Source organism: Hypomesus nipponensis, chromosome 15 (genome assembly GCF_054491055.1).
Source record: "Hypomesus nipponensis isolate SF chromosome 15, ASM5449105v1, whole genome shotgun sequence".
NCBI lineage: Eukaryota > Metazoa > Chordata > Actinopteri > Osmeriformes > Osmeridae > Hypomesus > Hypomesus nipponensis.
In genome coordinates, this window is record NC_140375.1 from 1,586,603 (window position 1) to 1,607,885 (window position 21,283).

The 21,283-nt window shown below is 44.8% G+C and overlaps 1 protein-coding gene across 1 annotated transcript in view; it reads left to right on the forward strand.

The window, feature by feature from the left end:
* The first annotated feature begins 4,019 nt into the window (after positions 1–4,019).
* The window catches only part of zbbx (zinc finger, B-box domain containing), a 45,823-nt gene continuing 28,559 nt past the window's right edge, over positions 4,020–21,283 (forward strand). Inside the window, exons 1-7 of the mRNA XM_084674959.1 lie at positions 4,020–4,207; positions 4,759–4,884; positions 5,277–5,390; positions 17,427–17,508; positions 17,653–17,704; positions 18,032–18,150; positions 20,713–20,808. Coding sequence (XP_084531085.1) covers positions 4,191–4,207; positions 4,759–4,884; positions 5,277–5,390; positions 17,427–17,508; positions 17,653–17,704; positions 18,032–18,150; positions 20,713–20,808 — 606 coding nt within the window. The 5' untranslated portion in view covers positions 4,020–4,190. The remainder of the gene's footprint in view (positions 4,208–4,758; positions 4,885–5,276; positions 5,391–17,426; positions 17,509–17,652; positions 17,705–18,031; positions 18,151–20,712; positions 20,809–21,283) is intronic.

Below are 21,283 nucleotides of genomic sequence, written 5' to 3' on the forward strand. Positions count from 1 at the left end.
TACCCAGTGCCTACGAAACATTTATGATTGATTTAGAATGTTTAGGCCTAATGTTTAACTTAAATATTATTTTATTGAAAGTGTCCCATTGTCATTGTTGTTATTTTAAAGGCAACTTTTATAAAATGAGGACTGTGAATGAATGAGATGGTGCGAGATCTCGCTAGGCTAACAAACGTGAAGTTCACAATGATGTTTGTCCGTTGCATAACAGCCACACGTACAGGACTATCTCTGTCTCGGCTACTGAAATGCGATATACGTTTGTTGGCTAACTATTTTGTACTGAAAGGCAGTTTACTATTTTTTTACAATTTATAATGCAGCTGGTAGCCGTATTATAAAAGCAATAAGGTATGAGAGGCACTTATTGCTTGAGTAAAGACCTATTGTGCTAGCCTGGTCCTAACCAGACTCTCGTAAATTTCATTGAACAGAGAGTCTGGCCTCGCTCCATTGACAAACGTTGACTTCCTTGTAGGCGGGTACTTTGTTTAAGTTTAAAACTATTGGATCTGCTCAGAGCCACTCTGATCTGCCATAACCAATCGCTAGCTTTCGCCTAATGCTGGAGACACACCACAGGATAATCGGGCCGATTTCGGCCCTTCCGACAATCCTAGGTGAAATATGTCCCGATTATCTTGATGGTTCCGCAGATTTTATCAGATTATCCTGGATTATCACCAAATTCCCTTGGTATGAGGTGTGTTAAGAGTGACCACACACTGTAGGAGCAAAACGGCTAAATCTAGGATTTTTTGTCCTCATGTTTGTGGTCTCTCACAGTTTGAACATCTTACAAGATAAAAAAAATCATAGTGTGTCCCGAGCATTAGCCAATTCCTTCACCACTACTGTAAAGGAGCTAGCTGCCGTAGTTGGAAAATCAAACTTTTCCCGAACCCCTTGGGGAGGAGGGCCACAACATCATGGCCACCAACAAAACTCAGCAAAACTTGTTCTTGCTCCGGCTTTAGCTGTTGGATATTCGGCAGCGTTGCCACAAGAGACCGAATGGCTTCGCTCTCATCTTTCTCCGCCGCCATTACGGAACTACAACACAAACTAGCGCATGACATCAACGTCATTGTTCTCCGCCACTTCCTCTGTTCGCTGATTGGCCGGTTAAAAATGTACCTGCAAAATCTGGCTTACGTACTGAATGGCCAGACCGAGTACAGAAGCAAAATCAAAATTGAGCGGAAGTACGTAGGACGGCAGAGCCAGGTTAATCAAATCAAATGTATTTCTATAGCCCTTTTTACATGCAAGCATGTCACAGAGGGCTTCACATACGCCCATAGAACTGCCCCTCAACCAACCTTAACCCTCAAGGAAGACAAGGAAAAACTCCCAACGGGAGATAAAATGGAAGAAACCTTGGGAGGAGCAATTCAGTGAGGGATCCCCTCGTCCAGAGACGGTTGGTAAGAGAGAGGAGCAGAACATAGGCTGAACATAGTCATACAGTGTCAATGGGTTTTGAAACACCAAAATCCATTGTTCGGCTTTATAGACAGTGGATGGGACTGGGAAACTTGCTGTTGGCCGTCATGGAGATTGGATTCCGGTTGACGACCTGGTCCAGCATTGGTAGACCGACAACCAGGCAGGTCCTGACAGCTCAAACCCCCCACACCACAAGGGATGTGTGGTGGGGACAGAGAGAGGAGAGCAGGGATTAGAGAATGCCAGGAGCAGCTAACAGTTACAGTCATAATAGAATGAGATCCCCAAGTGTGGACTAGTGCAGCAATTTAACAGAGCAAAAAGGGTATTTGATGCTGCCCCACACTCCAAGACAGCCCCCCTCGGTTGGAACATGAAATATGTTCCAGGGGAAAGAACTCTAAAATAGGTTATACTTATACGAATAAGGATGAAAACAACCAGTCCCCCTTTGTCTCCAACTAGTAACAAAAACTATAACATAACAATATACAGCAACGGAACTATGACAGTAACAATATACAGTAACAGGTTGACTTTATTTGTAACATCTAGATGGGCAATGTGAAGATAAGCTACCTATACAATTTAAAAGTTACATGTGATACACACATAGGCAAACACACACCCCAGGTTTACATAGAAAGTACACAAATACTTACCTTTAACAATCATAGAATTGACTAAACAAGAACGTTTTTAATCTGGTTTTAAATGTCGAAACAGTATCAGCCTCCTTAATTGAGACAGGTAATTTGTTCCAAAGAAGAGGTGCTCTATATGAGAACGCCCTACCTCCGGCAGTTTTTTCGTAATTTTGGGTATTACCAGATAGCCGGCATCTTGCGGGGCAATAGGGTGCAAGGAGACCGGAGAGGTACAGTGGTGCCAATCCATGCAGAGATTTGTAAGTTAGTAGTAAAACTTTGAAATCAGCTCTGGCTTGGATAGGGAGCCAGTGTAAAGAGATAAGAGTAGATGTTATATGATCAAACTTTCTTGTTTTAGTCAATAGTCTAGCAGCAGCATTTTGCACCCGCTGTAAATTTTTTAGGTAGGTAATTGGGAGGCCAGAGAACAACACATTGCAGTAGTCCAATCTGGACGTAACAAAAGCATGTATTCGTTTTTCAGCATCATCCTTTGAGAGGAATTTTCATATTTTGGCAATATTACGTAGATGGAAAAATGCGGTTCTGGTGATTTGCTTAACATGGTACTCAAATGAAAGGTCTGGGTCCAATGTGACTCCTAGATATTTTACCAGCTGGCTTTGAGATTCTTTGACGCCATCTAAGTCTAAGGTCAGATTGGATCAATTATTTCTGTATTTTTTAGGGACGAAAATTTGAACCTCGTTTTTTTCCAAATCCGTATCATCTGCATAATAGTGAAAATTTACCCCAGACCTTCTAATTATGTTTCCTAAAGGCAACATATAGAGTGAGAATAACAGCGGGCCTAAACTGAACCCTGTGGTTCTCCGTATTTTACAGTGGAGCTCCTGGATGAGCAGCCATCATAGTGGACATATTGTGATCCATCAGATAGATAGGATCTAAACCACTGAAGTGAAGTACCAGAAATCCCAACATAGTTCTCCATACGTTCCAGGAGAATCTCATGATCCACAGTGTCAAAAGCTGCACTTAGGTCTAGAAGAACCAAGACAGAGATAGAGCCCGCGTCAGAGGCTAATAATAGATCAGTGACTACCTTGGCTAATGCAGTTTCAGTGCTGTGGTGAAGACAAAATCCAGACTGGAGAGGTTCATAAAGCTGATTTGAGGAGAGGTGCTCAGTGAGCTGTTGGGCCACAGCTTTTTCTAAAATTTGGGAGAGAAATGGCAAATTTTAAATTGGCCTGTAGTTGCTAAGACAACCCAGGTTTGTTTTTTTAAGAATGGTCTTAATAATAGCTTGTTTGAAACAGTCAGGGACTTGTCCAGTTACAATAGATTCATTAATAATACTAAGCAAGGGTGGTCCAATAATAGGGAGAAGTTCCCTACAAAGTTTGGCAGGGAGGGGATCGAGAAGGCAACTCGTGGGTTTCAAGGAATCTATCAGCTTGACGAACGCTTCCATAGAAATAGGTTTAAAGTGAGTGAGAGCCTCAACATGCAGCATGCTGGGTATAGAGGGAAAATCAGTGTTGATAGCCACTCCTCCAGGACTAGTCTGAAGTTTGTCCCTAATTGCATAGATTTTTTGGTCAAAGAAATCTAAGAAATCATTGGGAGAGAGATCTAAACTAACAGAATGTACTTTTCTTAGTGAGTTTTGCAACAGTCTACAGAGAGAATTAGATGTGTGAAGTAGATGTCATGTTAAGATGTTCTTTAATATACAGAAAAACTACACAATTGTCAAAATCCTTCAATTACTTATTTATAACCTGCTACTGAATAGGAGTTTGGTAAAATCTTAATTGGAACCTTTAGATCAATTTGAACTCGAACCTTATAATGATTCTAATTTGAGAAGTCCCGCTGTCTTTGGTACTCGCAATAGGGGTCTCGCCATATCTGAATATGAGGTAAAAGTACCGGTACAGAAGTGAGCCTGGAATCAGTGTGTGGGGAACAAATCCTTCCAAACTCGTGACCGGATTGTCTTCTGACTGTCGCGGGATTTGTGTAGCCATAGAAACGGTACACAAACGTTTCATCTGGGAAATAAACAAGGAAGAAAGCTGTCAGCCTCACAATTTCGGTTTTAACTATTTTAACTATCTTATGAGAGCAACTACGAGGTAATTATTTATCTAACCAGATAAACTGCTATTTGTCAACAACATAGCCTATATGTTATTGTCATCTTGACAAGTCAGGTGTTCTCAAACAGTACGCTATTGTATAGCTACAGAGTAGCCTAGGCCTACACAGTTGTCGTAGTGGGTTTACAGTACCAGTACTGTAGAGGCAGCCTGGTTTAAAAGGGTTTTGCTAAACGCTTAGACATACTAGGTTAGCTACATCCAATCGTCATACAATTCCAACCTCTAACTCCAGCCTTAGTACAGAACAAAGCCAGTTCGGTTCAAATCCACTTTGTCAATTTGGCGGTGTCGTAAGATTAAAGTAACTGCTTGTTCGGCGCCGTGTATAGGTACATGCATTCTTTCCAGTCAGTTTTATCGCTGTGGTATTTGCACATTAACAGACACTGATATATTATCTCAGTATATAGGTTGGAGTAAAAAAAGTTTTCCACTGTCAGCTCCTTATAAGGAGCTGACAGTGGAAAACTAGTACTCAGTAAAATACAGCGGGTTTATGTTATTACTGTGTGATTTTATTACAGAAGGTGCCCTGTCTGTTTAAAACTCGGAGCGAGACCAGTACTTGAATCTCTCTCAAGCGGAGCCATGAATTTAAATGACTTTGTGGTGATTCCCAACAAGCCTAAGTCAGTGAAACTCAATGCCAGGTATGCTTCTGTTTTGATTTCGGCTTGTTTAAGTCACTGATACTGTTAGGATATATATAGCTACTAATCCGTTTTTTTTATCAATATTGAAAGGTCAGTTATTTGATCAACTTAAAATATAGTGCTATAGAAATCGTAGCCTATAGGTCCTGTGTTATTGCTTCATTTTATCATCTTCTGACAGGTAAATTGATTAAACTGATGGCTGGTATATGGTGCTCTGATCCGATTAGTGATAGATTTTTAATTATGGCCGCTGCATTGCCGAGGGGAGGCAGTGTGAAAGTGCCGGGTAAATGGAATGCGTGGGCGCCATGCGACACTGTGATCCAAACCAGCGGGTCACGGATGTGGTTGAGCGTTGTCGAAGCACTGTGTGTGTGTTTCCATAGGAACCTGCGGGAGCTTCGTATGGAGACGGTGACTCTGGCTCAGCAGAGCAAAGACATGGAGGACCGGCTGCTGCAACTCAAGGAGAGCATGAGCAGAGAGAAGGAGGAGAGAGAGTGAGTAGGGGAAGCAGGGAAGGGGGGGAGAGGCGGGGGAGGGGGGAGGGGGGAGAGGCAAGGAATGAGGGGGAGAAGTAGGGAAGGAGGGATGGAGAGAGAGGGGAGAGAGCCAGGGAAGGGGGGGAGGCAAGAAAGAGGGAAGGGGGAGAGAGGCAGGGAAGGTGGGAGGGGGGAGAGGCAAGGAATGAGGGAGAGAAGTAGGGAAGGAGGGATGGAGAGAGAGGGGAGAGAGCCAGGGAAGGGGGAGAAAGGCAGGGAATAGGTACTGAGTCCTGGTTGCAGCAACTCAGAGAGGAAGAGTAGATTGTCAGCAGGGGATGGAGAGATGGTGGAATGGAGGGAGAAAAGAAGAGAAAAATTACCTGATGCAGCACCTCTGAGACTGTATGAGCTTTGAGGAGAAGAGAGTGAGTGAGGGGAGGATAGAGGAATGGTAGAGTGAGGGAGGGAGACATGAAGGACAGACTGCTGCGGCTGAATGAGAGCATGGGCTGAGAGGAGGATGCATGGAGAACGGGCTGCAGCTGCTTTGCAAAGCTCCTTTTCTGCTCTCTCCATTTTGCAGATATGAGGAGAGAGAGTTAGCAAATGATAGAAGAAGGTGGAGGTAAAGGTGGAGAGAAGGGGAGGGAAGAAGGGAGGAGAGACAGAGATGTGGATGATTAGCTGCAGTAGCAGAGAAACCAGATGATGTAGAAGACAGGAAAAATGAGGGAGGGATGGATGTAGGGCTGCAACTAACGATTATTTTAATAATCGATTAATCTGTTGATTCTTTTTTCGATTAATCGATTAATCTGATTTTTTTTAAGCATTAATTTCCAACCCTTTATTCAAAAACAAAACTGACCGTGCAAAAAAATCTTCAGAATGTGCACAAACAGGAACACAATTTTGACAAAGTTATTAATATTAGCGTGGATTTAATGCTGTTTTCCAAGATAAGCAATTTATTTGAGTTTTGTTTAAAACTTAATTGAAAATTGAAAGGTTGTGGAAGTAGGCCAGACTTTATTGAATAATCTGATGAGATTAAGATAAAAATTAAGATTTTTTGACACCATTTTGAAAAAGGTTACGATTTGCGAGGATTAAGCTATTTTCAAAGAGTGATTTTCTATAACTTTATTTGAAAAAGTAAAGGCTGTGGATGTAGGCCAGACATTGTTAAGATACTCTGGTGTCTGTTTGAGGTTTAATATTCCTAAAAATATTATAAAAGTCTACATTTCAAAATGGTATGGGTAGTTTTCACCCGGTCCATAACTCAATGCTGCTAAGTAGCGTCTTCCGATTGTGAGAAAAATGTTGAATATGAAACTAACAAATGTCAAAATGATAGCAGCGGTGCCTGCCTATCACAGAGTTGAGGAATTTCCCAAGGCTCGATTTTATTCAAAAAAGGAGTTAATAGCAAGAGGGAGGTCTACGCCAGACTTAGATCGACTACTGCAGCCTAAGGGACAACATGTTTTTGATCGTTTCAAACAGACTGGTATGAAGAAAATATTGGCTATGTGGCTGTGCTAACATTCAGTGCCTGTAGGCTGCTTGTACTGTTTACTGCGTTTACTGTTTTGACATATTAGCCTAACAATAAATTAGGTAATCTGGCTTTCATAACTCAGTGACTAGCCTCTTCCTGACATCAACCCACGTCACTGCCGCCATGTGTTTCAGAACAACGTTACTCAACAACGTCTCTCCGAAGGCCTTACCTCCATCTCCGCTCTGCACTCAACTAAACTTTTTTTTAAATACTCAAACATCTCCACGACTTATTGAGTGGCGTAATAATCGCGCAACACAACAAATCGATAGTGAAATTTGTTGCCAAAGCTTTTTAAATTTTAATAGATTTAATTGAATCGTTGTTGCAGCCCAGAATGGATGGAGGGTAGAATTGATGATGGCCTGTAACAGCCTAGCTTGAAATACAGGAGTGGGTCATACAGGAAACTAGGTAGGGATGAAGAAAGAGAAGCTTCCGATTGGCTTGCCTGCTCTGTCCAGGCTATGCAGTATCTCAAACTAAATGAGTCCCCACTATGTCCTCAGAGGGACCATCCGAGTCCTCCAGTAAGGTTTGAGTACATTGAGTGTTAGAATGTGTTACATGTAACGCCACGGATAATACGGAGTTGCATAACTGTACAGTATGTCCGTGTGTGTATGCTTCATAGAATGTTCAGATGATTATATCCCCACACACTGGCTCAGGGGAAAAGCTAGATGTCTTTCCTGACTGCCCCCCACCACAGCTCTCTCCATGATCAGCTACCTGTCATTGTCCCCCCTCCCCTCTTCCAAATGATCAGTTTACCTGTCATTGCCCCCCTCCTCATACTCAGCTACCTGTCATTGCCCCCCAAGCCCTCCCCAAATCACAGGAGGTAGACCCAGCTAGACCCTCATTCTCCGCATTTAGAAGAAGGGAAATCTTGGCTCGTAGGCATTGGGCAGGAAATTAAGTCTTGCACCGAATACCTAACATATCATCCAGTTATTGTTTTTCCCTCCCTCCCTCCCTCCCTCCCTCCCTCCCTCCCTCCCTCCCTCCCTCCCTCCCTCCCTCCCTCCCTCCCTCCCTCCCTCCCTCCCTCCCTCCCTCCCTCCCTCCCTCCCTCCCTCCCTCCCTCCCTCCCTCCCTCCCTCCCTCCCTCCCTCCCTCCCTCCCTCCCTCCCTCCCTCCCTCCCTCCCTCCCTCCCTCCCTCCCTCCCTCCTTCCGGGGAGTGACAGCATTTTGGGGTTGTATATCACCATATACGAGCGCATAACTCAACACACACAAACAGACACACACTAACACGTGCATGCACACGGCCTAGATGCATTCAATTCCACTAAAACTCGCTCCCAAGGTTTCTCCCTGCCAGGACAGAAGAGGGTGTGTGTGTGGGTGTCTCCAGCTCCACCACTGTTTGTCTTGGTACAAATCCATTGATAATTCCAGCCCTACAGTGGATAATAGACAGCAGATATATTAGGAAGTCGTTTGGAGGAGTGTTTGTGAGGGGGGGGTGTTCTAGTTTGTTGGGGAAGGGGGGGGTACTGGCACAGACCTAATTAAAGACTCATACATCTGTACGGAGAGGGGGTTTGGCAAACTGGTGACAATAAACACATAAACGCCATGCTGTCCACAGTGAAATATTACAGTGGTTACTGGACCAGCCGGCATAAGAGGATGCTTTGCTTTTGCTGTGTGTGTGTATGTGTATGTGTGCTATTTTGTAGAAGATTGAGAGTGTGAGGGATTTTACACTCTCCAATCACATTGAGGTTTGTGAAGAGAACTGCTGGGATTGTAGAGAGTGCTCCTCTCTCCCTGTGTCTCCAGCAGATATAGAGAGAGATTGTCCTGAATCCTGTACCATCATTCACGCTCAGTTTTCACAGCTCACACTGCTCCCAGGCCAGACATGAAAGACTCCACTTGCAGATCGTGTAGCTGGAGCACGCTGGTTGTCCAGGCAGTAATATTAGTCAGTGGTACCAGCCAGGCCTCAGTCTGAGCCAACTGAACATGTCTCTTGGGAGAGCTCGTGGCAGCATTTGACTGCAGGTTCCCTGTATGCTGCTTTGGATGAAAGTGTCTGCCAAATGAGCCCATATTTATAATAATATAATTAACATCCTCATTCAACAGTTTGCTGCCTAACTCACTCAACTGCGGGCTCATTCGCACGCTCGCTCATTCACTCACACACTGTTTACTTGATTGCTCACTCACTCACTTGCTCACTCTCTTGCTTTCGCTCACATCATTCACTCTTTCTCTCTCTGGTGTAACAGACTATGGTAGAATGCTAAGAATGTACTTTTGTTCTTGAGAAGAACATTCTTGCCAAGTGGATTTGAGGGAATTGTCTTGCCAGACCGTGCATACGGAGAACGCACCTTTGTAGATTGAGATGCGTGAGTATTTTAGTGCCGGACTGGAGTTTGAGAAATGCTCACGACCATCTAGAATACCAGACATCCCAACCTGCAGAGACTCATTTCAGGGAGGTGGCTTCTCTCCTCCCCCCGCCCCACATACCCTTCCCCCGAGATGAAATCAGGACACGCGATATTCATCTTCCTCTACCAGAATTGACCATTGGACAGTCTCTCTCTCGCTCTAAATACAAAATCCCTGATTTCCTGGAGATTGTATATCATTTGCGGGCGTCATGGAGCCGCTATTGAAATACTTGGGATGTCTGGAATACGTTTACACCCCTAATGAAGACAACTGTATACCGTTTTTTTTTTTTATAAGCCGCATTTCATATAAACCGCACCCCACCAGAATGGGAGCTTTGTGTTTGTAAATCTGAGTATAACTGCACTGGAATAGATGCCGCACGGGAACAATGATACCAAGCAATGCACGAGTATAGGCAATCTTACAGCATGCTGTTGTGTAAAACACTTCGAAAACTAAAGTAAGTACCGTATTTCTTCGATTAAAAGCTGCAGCATTTATTACACAATGATTATAATTGGTGCAGCGTTTATTCGAGGGCAGCGTTTAATTATTTAGAGAGATTTATTAAATTGTAGCTGCAGTGCGGCCATAGACAAACAAAGAATGGACAAGGAGGTCAAACACAAAGCGTTGTGTAAAATTGAAGCCGCGCGTGTCTACATTGTGTAGAAATATAAAGCGACATGCTGAAACATTCTTACACTTTCGCTTTCAAACAGAAAGCTGTGCAGAAAGCATTCACCAGCAGCAACATATCTGTAGCACGCGAATTTGGGGTTGATGAAAGGCGAACTTGCGAGTGGTGAAGTCAGCTACCTTGCTATATTGTACATGTAATTGTCGCAGTTACATTATAATATTGTATAATTTGTTTTCAACCAATGTCATAATTTAGAATGATATAATTGCACTCAGTATTATGAAGTGACTTTATTTGGTAAGAGGACTATCTGCTACAGTCTTTATTTTCTCGTTATACTGTGGGTTTATTTTTCACGGTGGATTTGGAGAAGAAGCTTCAAATAAACCTGTAGCAAGAAAGCCATTGATGTCTACCAGTACTTCGAGGGAATTATAGTACACTTGTGATTTACTTGTGTAATAAATACAGTGTTTTAATTTAAGCAATTAAATAACCGTTTTCAGATTTTTTTTGGTGCAGCGTTTAATTGAGGGTGGCGTTTATTACACAATGTTCATTATTGGTGTGGCGTTTATTCGAGGGTGGCTTTTAATCGAAGAAATATGGTAAGTGCGTAATGTATGTTTTCTATTCAACTTATTCTGGAAATCACGATGGGCGCGGCCATCCACGTATTCTCATTTCCGGTTTAGATACTTTCCGCTTGATAACGGTACTAAAAGAGAATGTCTTAAACAGGCTCTGGTACTATTTTAAGGCTAATAGAGATGCCCAGCGTGAACTGTGCAGTTCGTGGCTGCTATAACAGATGGAGAAAACGGAATCAGACCCTGTATTATCATTCACTATCATTAACATTCAAACCTGCTTTTCTAACCATCTTACTTGCTAACGTTCAGTCCATCGACAACAAAATGGATGAACTTGTGTCAAATTCCAACAGGACATCAGGAACAGCTGTGTACTGGTGTTCACTGCGGTCGTCATGAGTGCAGTAGGCCGCTGCTTTGGATGAACTGAATGGGATTATCAATGGTTCGGAAAATGTGCACCCAGAGGAAGCCTTCATTGTTGTTGGTGATTTCAACAGAGCTAACATAAAGAAAGTCCTGCCCAAGTACTATCAGCATATTGACTTCTTCACACGTGGAGACCAGATCCTTGACCATTGTTATACAGCATTCCAGGGCAGTTACAAACCGCTCCCGCGCCCTGCTTTTGGGAAGGCTGATCACACCTCCATTCTTCTCCTCCCCGCATATGAACAAAATTTAAAATAGGTCAAGGAGGCAGCAGGTAAGGGGACATTAACAAATACACGCACAATTTTCCAGCTACATCCAACACTGCATTGATGACGTAGTCCCCAAGAAGGTTGTCCAGTCTTTCCCTAATCAGAAGCCACGGGTTGATGCCGTGGTCCGGGCCAAGCTGAGAGCCCGCACTGTCGCCTTTAACTCTAGGGACCCTGATCAGTACAGAAACGCCAGATACAACCTTCTGAAGGTTAGGCCATCAAAGCAGCAAAAAGGGCTTACAGGACCAAGGTGGAGTCAAGCTACCATGGCTCTGACCCCAGGCACATGTGGAGTGGACTTAAAGCCATTACTGACTACAAAGGGAGAGGTTACAGTAAGACCCAGTCCTCTGTCCTACTGCCAGACAAGCTGAATTATTTCTATGCTCACTTTGAGAGGGACAGTGACCCCCCTGCAATGGAGCTACCTGGAAGCCTAGCCAGTGGTGTGCCTACACTAACCACACTGAGGCAGTGCTTCAAAAAGATCAACCCTCGCAAGGCACTTGGCCCAGACGGCATATCAGGTAGGGCCCTCGGGGACTGCGCTGACCAGCTGGATGCTGTTCATTGACAACAGCTCAGCATTCAACACCATCATCCCCTCCAGACTGGTCTCCAAGCTTGTGGACCTGGGACTAAGCACCTCCCTCTGCAAGTGGATCTTCCATTTCCTTACGGGGACTCCACAGGTGGAGAGAATTGGTGACCCCACCTTATCCACAGTGATCACCAACACAGGCACCCCCCAGGGCTGTGTGCTCAGCCCTCTTCTGTTCTCCTTGTTCACTCACGACTATGCGGCAACGCACAGCTCCAACCTTCTTGTTAAGTGTGCTGACGACACAAACATCGTGGGCCTCATCTCTGACAGTGATGAGTCAGCACACAGAGAGGAGGTTGACACCCTGACATCATGGTGTCAGGACAATAACCTCTCTCAACGTCAACGTCAGAAAGACCAAGGAGATGATTGTGGACTATAGGAGGCGGCAGGAGGAGGAGCATACACCCCTACTTATCAACGGATCTGAAGTGGAGAAGGTCAGCGGCTTCAAGTTCCTCGGGGTGAACAGCAATGACCTCACCTGGTCTGTTCACACGGACAAGGTGGTCGAAGCGGCCCCTAAACGCCTCTTTTTTTCTGAGGAGACTGAAGAAGTTGGGTATGGACTCAGTCATCCTAACTAAGTTTTACAGATGTACTATAGAGAGCATTCTGACTGGTTGCATTTGCGTGGTATGGGAGCTCCACAGACAGGGACCGCAAGGCCCTATGAAGTGTGGTCCGTTCTGCTGAGTTCATCATCAGCAGGAAGCTCCCAGCCCTACAGGGCACCTACCACACATGTTGCCTCAGGAAAGCTGCCAAGATTCTAAGAGACTGTTACCACCCATCATTCAGTCTCTTTACCCCGTTGCCTTCTGGCAGGCGTTACCGCAGCATTCGGTCAAGCACATGCAGACTGGACAACAGTTTCTATCCAAGGGCCATCAGGCATTGATATAACATTGATTCACTTCACACTAGTCACTTTACACACTGTCACTTTCAGCTACTGGTTGCACTCAGTATCTGAATCAGTAACATTGCACTACTGTACTTCACTGTACTAACATTGCTGATTTCGTGTGAGCTTTTCCAAAAAGTTGCAATGAAAGTTGCTGTGTTTTTTAGGTGTTTGTTGTGATGAAATTGTAGGAACAAGTGAAAGTTGCGATACATTTTTTTGAATTTCCCTCTTTGTCATTTTAATTGAGTTATTGGTTGAAAAATGTGTAATTAATAAACAAACATTAATTAAAGAATAAAACCATTGAATATTGAACCTTTAAATAACCTTACCAACATGTCAATCAAAAGATAACCAGGACTACAAAAATCTATCAAAATAGGCTTTACTCATCCACAACATGAAACAGATACCTAACAAAATTCAAGTATAGAAAAAAGTCAGTTCAACACTCGCTCAGTATTCATCCGTGCAATTGGCTGTCAACGGTCAATGCTGCCGATTGGTGGCTCACTGGCATGTCCCGCCTCCTGCCAGTGGCATGTACTTCCGATGCCACATGCCAGTTAAAGATTTAACCAATGTTGGGAAAGTTCACTTTCTACATTAACTGGTTCAGTTCATAGTTCATAATTCAAGATTTTGAACTAAGTTCACAGCTCGCAAAAATGAACTAGTTCAGTTCTTCAATGTTTCAATATGTTGCAAGCTATAATTTTTCAAAATTATTTCCACAGATCATATAGAACCACAGACAGCAGTTATTTTATAAGTTTAACGCTGAAACTGTGTCAGATTTCATCTTCATAGCCAATTTTTAATCCTCATCCAACCAGGATTTACATTCGCATTGAAGGGAGGAATCTCCCTTTTTTTTACAAAAAAGATTGAAATCTCTCTGCAATATTGCTCTTGGCCTATACGCAACTTCGGCGCTCTCACGCTTTCCAGACATAGACAGTAGAAGAAAGCACACGCAGCGAATGACCCTGGATAACCCTGGATACAGGACTGTTAACGTGTGTTTTTCGCCTGGAAGTCTCTAGAAATCTGGCACCTTATTGAACAAAATTAAAAAGAGTGAAAGAGGTCACAGACATTAGAATTAACTCATTCACAGTATCGTTCATCAGGCAGTATACAGTACGTTCAGTTCATGTTCACCAAAATTATGAACGAGTTCATGAACTTTCGTTCAATGAACGCGTTCAGGCGTTTTAATGTTGTTTCCCATTTGGGGGAGCGTGTCTTTGTATTGGGGGGAGGTGAGCACGTCATCCTATTTGGGGGAAGTTGACTCGTATTTGGGGGAGTGTTTTAATTTGGGGGATGCACTCATATTAGTGGGTGTGATTTGCACTTCAGGGCCACTGCATATATGTGACGTTATGCTGTGAGACCCGCATTCGAACAATCACATATGTGCGACGCTACTCCTTAAATAGCATTCACGAAAAACGTGTTTACACTGTTGTTTTGTTATAAAAAGGAGCTATAAGCCACTTCAAAATATAAACCGCACCACCACAAGAAAAAATTAAAATCGGGTAGCAATATTCATATGATCAGTATGACATTTGAAAAGTGAAAATCAACTACAAAGCTAATAAACTGTCCCTCTAACTGCAATTACGTTTTGTGTAGCTCATGCTAGCCACTAACTTAGTTGGCTAACATTTACTATTGCGTCTCCACTGCCTTGAACTGAATAACGCTACCTAATTGAAAAGTGAGACGAAATGAGCAGTTTCTACACTGCCCATTTCAACTACACTGCCCATTTCTCGTCCCATTTTTATTCAGATGCTGATTTACAGGTAGTACCGTTTACCTGAAATAAGAAAAGTAAAAACACAGTTGTGAAGTTTTTCCAGCTCTCCTGGTGTCTCGCATTGACTTGGAAAACAGATGCATCACCAACCGATGCATCCTTGATAAAAGGGGCGGATCAAGAAGACACCTGGGTATGTTAGGGATTCTTGGTGACCTGTGATCTTTGGATTGGAAACATACGCTGCGTCCATTTGAATTCTTTGGAAATCCCGTCTCGGAACTGGGAATGACCAGTTCCAAAAGTCCCAGTTGAATCCCAGTCGTAAAACGAGACGAGAGTCGACTGTAAAAAGAATAGACGATATGTCTCCGCTTCGTCCCACTATACAAAAATGAATCCAAAATATTGCGGATACGGGTTTTGCCATCTTGCGTTGGGGATGTCATTCGTAGCCAGAGTCTGCACAGTTGTGATCGGGTGGTGGAGCCGTGGTATCGAGGTCCCACCCATACACTCGTCCTACCCAATCACTAATTACACTAAAGGCCGATTTATAGTAACCCCGCCCCTGACGCAAGCGGTTCTTAATACAGACCAATTACAGCCAAGGGGTATCCGTAAAATGACAGACTAGCGGACGGATAGTCAGAAAAATCAGGAGATCCACGTAGAGCTCTCCGTGGGGCTCGGGCGTTCCACATTGAAGAGGGCGTTCCCTGTGTCCATCTCTGTGAAAACGGAGTAGTATAATTCGGCCTTAACACTAACCCGTTTTATATCGTCAAATAACGCATTAAAAACAAACAGATCAGAAAAATGAGCACTTAAACAGTCATCGGCGTTATAAGACCAACACAAAATTACAGAAAACATCTTTGTAAAAAACTTTGGGGACGTGCACTTAGATTTTTTGGTTTGGCTCATGTCCCATCCGCTAACCTGGAGGGGGCTGGACTGAACTTCAGCCAGCCACCAGGGGGCGATCGAGATATTTTGGCTTCACTTTTGAGGAACTGTCATGCCGTCCATTCTTTCTACAGTCGATGGATTGGAGCCGTACTTGAGCAATGAAAGATGACATCAAACAAGTTTGCAAGGAGACAAGAACGGAAAAAAGTGTGGATTGGTAAACAGCCACTGTTAGTATTCTGCATACTCCTCTTTTGCAACTGGAAGTGGTGTATGGGCCCTGGCCAACCCCTGAGCCCTGTTTGAGGTAGAACCATGTTAAACAGGCCCCCGTGTGACTCTGGCACCCTCTCTGTTTCTGTTCTGTCTGGCTCAATCACACTGACGGAGGTGTGTGGGGAGATGTCACACACGCACACACACACCTACATACACACACACACTCACACATATGCTTACACACACATATGCACAGATATGCACACACACATCTCAAACAGATGGGGTGTGTTGTCCCTGGAGTAACTAGTTGTTGAGTGTACTATAAGGTGTGACAGGAGCTTGTGACTCTGGAGGTGTGTGAGTGTACCGGCCTGATCTGGCTGTCTTCTGACTAGGTTAGTTTACTTTGTTTACTTTGGCTTGCCGAGCGTGATTGCTGCTACGCTGCCGCTTCAGATACGTTTGATGGCGTGCTGGAGATGAGATGACAACACACACACACTTCTCTGTGTAGACTTTGCAGGATGTGATGGAGTGGAGGAGAGCATGCTGATAAAATGTTGGATAGGCCAGCCAGCAGCACTCCCTTTTCATCCATTATGCTTTGCTTGACACCCACAACAGGGTGTGTGTGTGTGTGTGTGTGAAACACACCAGTTCTGCAGTCTTGGCCTCTGTCCGACCACATATCTTTCCAATAAGTTTAGACTATAGAGTGTGCTGGTTGGAAACTTTCAACAGGCAAGGATATTAGTGTGTGTGGATATGTGTGTGAAAGCGTAGGTGGGTGATAGTGTGTTTTTGTGAGGAAATGCTTTGTATTGTTTTGTCAGATTACTCTCCAGTAGGAGAGTAAAAGATATGATGGTACTCTTTGATAACGTGAATACAAAGCGATGACACACACTATACACACACGCATACACTTACTTACACACATACACTACACACATACTGTACACTCACATAACACAACACACACACATACTACACACACAAACACTACTCTCACATAAACATGACACACACACACACTCTTCATACACACACACACTGTGAGCCCTGAGAGGGCGACTGTCAGCTGTTGACATTAGGGGCGTGTGTCCTCTGTCTCCTCTGTCACCTAGAGACAGCTGAGTTGCCAAGGGGATGTCGCAGAGGTGATCACCTGACGTCATGCCTTAGAGTCAGTGCTCCGCCTACCAGTTGTCAACATGCCTCGGCAACACACACATCCATGCATTCATGCTCACACTTACAGGACACACAAACACACTCCCACACACACCAAGGCCAACATCCTCCGTTACGACATGCTGCCGGCACAATCAAAAACAAAGTTGATTCACACTCAGACAAACATCACAATAATATCAATTATTCAGTTTGAGAAAGACAGCCATGAATAACTCACGTCTTAATGAAAACACTGCTCCCCTTCTTCCTCTGACTGACAAGTGTTTGGTGTGTGTGTTTGTGTGCGTGTGTATGGGAGGGTGTGTGATATACTGTGTCTTCTACAGTTTAGAAATAGAAACTTCAGATAAAAAAAAAACCCTGAACAATCACATTACATTATAGGTTTAAAAATATGAATGGAAGTCTAACTTTTGTTTTCTGTATGTCGGTCGGTCGGTCTGCCTTCCTGTCTGTCTGTCTGTCTGTCTGTCTCTCTGTCTGGCTGTCTGTCTGTCTGTCAGGAGGTCAGGAAGGTTGAGATGGAGGTCTGGCCAGGCCGTGTCTGACCCCAGCACCAAGAACAAGGAGAATGGATTCCAGAAGGTAAATCCGGGATCCATGGGCTGCCTTACCATTGATCATACTTTGGACAGGACCCAGGGCGGTAAGCCCTGGTGTGACCCATGTGTAGATAGGTTATACTGTGGTGTCATGGTGGTGTGCTTTTTGCTGTGTCATCTCTACCAGTTGTCAGCAGGCAGGGTGAAGATCACGATCCTCAAAGATCAACCTCACACTGGTGAGTGGCGGTGTGTGTGTGTGTGTTAATCTCTCCTCCCTACCTCTCTACAGTGTGTGTGTTTTAACCTGACTGCCTACCTCTCTGTGTTTATGTGCGTGTTAATCTCTCATCTCAATCTCTGAGGTATGTGTGTTAAACCCTCCTCCCATTATCTCTGTGGCGTGTGCTAATCTCTCTTCCCTACCTCTCTGCAGTGTGTGTGTGTGTGTTTGTGTGTGTGTTAATCTCTCCTCCCTACGTATGTACAGTGAGTGTGTATTAACTTCTCTTCTGTCTCCCTGCAGCATGTGTGTGTGTTAACCTCTCCTCTGTCCCTTCCATCAGAGGTGCGTGGCGTGGTGGAGAGGGCCCTTCCCCCTGCATCCAGCGGTCAGCTGTCCAGCAGGAAGTCTCATCTGACGGGCAAGGCCTGTGGTCAGTGTGAGGCCAGGACGGCAGGACTGGTGAGCAAACACACACACACATACACACACACACACACACACACACACACAGAACACAGGTTTGTTTTTCTATCCCAGTGGAACACACACGCACTGGAACACACACACACTCACATACTGACACACACACCTCGACTGACCCTGTTTTCTCCTCTCTACATAAACACTTGCTCCCTCCGTCCTGCAGTGTGTTTGCCCTGATAGCGTTTGAGCAGGATTCATCCATCCATATGGAACCCTTCAGAGAGACGGTGTTTACTCTACTCTGTGACTCTGTCCACTCCAGGTCCTCGGTGTATCTAATAGACTACTGCCTGTGTCTGTGTGTGTGTCTGTCTGTGTTTGTGCCTGTGTGTTAGTGCCTGTGTGCGTGTCTGCCTGTGTGTGTGGGAGAGAATGTGTGTATCCACGGGGCAGAAGTAATGTATGCTTGATGTGTTCTTTGTCTCAAACCCCTATGCTGCCTAACTCCAGCCACTCACACACCTCTCAACCCTGCAGTCAGTAGACCTTGGATCAACATCAATGTGGTGTGTGTGTGTGTGTGTGCGTGCATGTGTTAGTGTTCGTGTTTGGGACTTATGCAGATTTTGAAAGTTCAGGGAAGAGAAAGTCTGGATTAACGGTCTGTTGAAGACAATGCTTCAATGGGCCCATATACCCTGAGAAGGTGAGAGAGAGGGGGGGGAGGGAGGGAGAGAGAGAGAGAAATCACGAGAGAGAAAGAAAGACATGGAAAGCAAGAAAGAGAGAAAAAGAGAGAAAGAGGGAGAGGGATAAAGAGATGTAGGGAGAGAGAAAGCAAGAGAGGGAAGGAGAGATGGAGAGGGACAGATTTTCAGTGGAGGGCATGGACGGTTGTTTTGCAGCCGTGCGCTCCTCCTGTCCCCCTGGTTATGGGAATGACTTATTTGAACCACAGTGGGATGTTACGTTCAGGGTAAGCACTCGTTTGCTACATCGTGCGTTATATGATGATGGTCTTGAACGGTCCGGATGTCTATGACCCTAGTGCCCTATAATGACGACTTTAATGGCTGTGCTTAAGGCTGTCTGGCACACACACTGACACACGCATACACACACACGCACAGGAGGGATGGACAGCCCCAGACACACGCACACACACAGCTGTGCCCCAAACACACTTTTGTGGGATGGCCCTCGTGCCCTATAATGATTATGGCTATGGCAATGGTTATAGCTGTCTGTGCCATTTGGTTTTGGAAGCGCTGTTTTACACACACACTCTTACACTCCCCCACACACACACACACACACACACTCTTACACTCTCCCACACACACACACCCTTGCACGCTGAACTGTTTAGTAACCACAGACACACTCGTGTTTGCCTCTCCATGCTCTCTACATGTCCCACCCCACATAGACACACATGGATGGTGTTTTAGAGGCATTCAGACAGAAGTCCCCAGTCCCCTACGTGACAGTCAGCCGGAAGGGGAACGGGACTGATGTTCTTGCCTGATGGGGATGTCTGTCCCCCTGGGGAGGTGGTGTAATTTATCCCCAGGCCTGAACGGGGAAATGAGGCCTTCTTTATGGGACCATTAAAAAGCTGTTTGACGTATAGGAGCAGCTGCAGGCTCAGACACCATGTCTGTTTGTGTTTGTGTGTGAGTGTGTCGGTGTGTGTGTGTGTGTGTGTGTGTAGTAGAAAAAGAGAGAAGGGTAAAGGTAGGTAGTGAAGGAGGCAGGGAGAGATGTAGATAGAGAGAGGTCTAGGGAGAGATGAACAGAGATGTGATTCATTTTCCCTCTCCACCATATTTCACCAGCCCAGTCCTTGTAGAAATTGCAAAGGAAGTCAACTGGCTTTCCTGGAGATCTGTAGATATAAAACAGGGTTTGCTCACTCAGGATGGAAGACCTACTCTTCAGATCATTCCTCCTCTTGATGGAGGCTAACCAGACAGATCTTTTCAGCCATGCTGGGTTAGCCTCCTCATCTGTCCTATCTCCACAAAACATCTAAGACCACAGGGTCCCTACGGCCATGGCCACATCTGTAAATACAGCAGATTGGATCAAGCTCCAATCAATGACGTATACCCTGTGCCTGTCAGAGGCCTACGCAGTGTTCCTCCAGTGAGAAGTGCATAGTCGAGGGGACCTCGTGTAGCTTCTCTCATCGTTCCCTCTCTCCTCCTCCCCTGCTCTCCTCCAGCTCTCTGTCCTCATATCAGTCTGTCCATCTCTTCTGCCGATATCCCCCTCTTTTAGAAGTCAGGCATGGATAAGATAATGATCTCCCTGAAGATGCTTGTACACACACACATTGCACAGCGTGCTGCTGGTGCTCCCCTCCGTCATTTTAATATTTATTCGTCCTGTCTAAGTTTGTTTGGCAAGGTTGAGGTTGGAGAGAAGGGAAAGATATCCCTATGTATATTTTAATCTTTAACAAACACAGAAGTTCACACCTCGGAAATGCTGGCTGGGTGATTATGCCCATACACACACATGCACACACACACACAAACAAACTGGGTTATTAAGGTATTAACATTTATTTTTTTATTTTCTCCTTGCTCCTAGATGTGTGCTGAGTGTGGGGAGGACTACTGTGTGGGCTGCTTTGCCAGGTTTCACCAAAAGGGGGCGCTGAAGCTCCACAGAATGATTCCCATTCAGGTTGGACTGTCCACATGCACACGTTCACCCCCTACTGCGCCTCTTCCACCCACACGTCCCTCTTTCTCTCTTTCCTCCATCTCTACTTGTGTTCTGTCATTCCCCTATGCTCACTGTCTTTCTCCATGGTTTTCCACGTGTTAACATACAGTCTCCCACACAAACGTATCATATCTGCCTTTTAGAGATGCCTTTGGCCATGGAAAATGTAGGGGCTAGGGGCTGGATTTCTCTACATCTCTCTTGCTCTACAGTGTATGCACACACAAACTATTTGCAAACACTCTATGTTTTGTTCCAGCTCTGTATTAATGCTGTTTGTTTGTTTGTTTGATTTGGAGCTTTCTCTGCCTGCTGACAAAATGGAGGATTTCTGTGAGCCAATGGCTCGCACGCAGTCCCTCGCACACCTACCTCAGACTGCACACACACATGCATCTGGACCGAGAAAGGGAGGACAAACACAGACACCCAC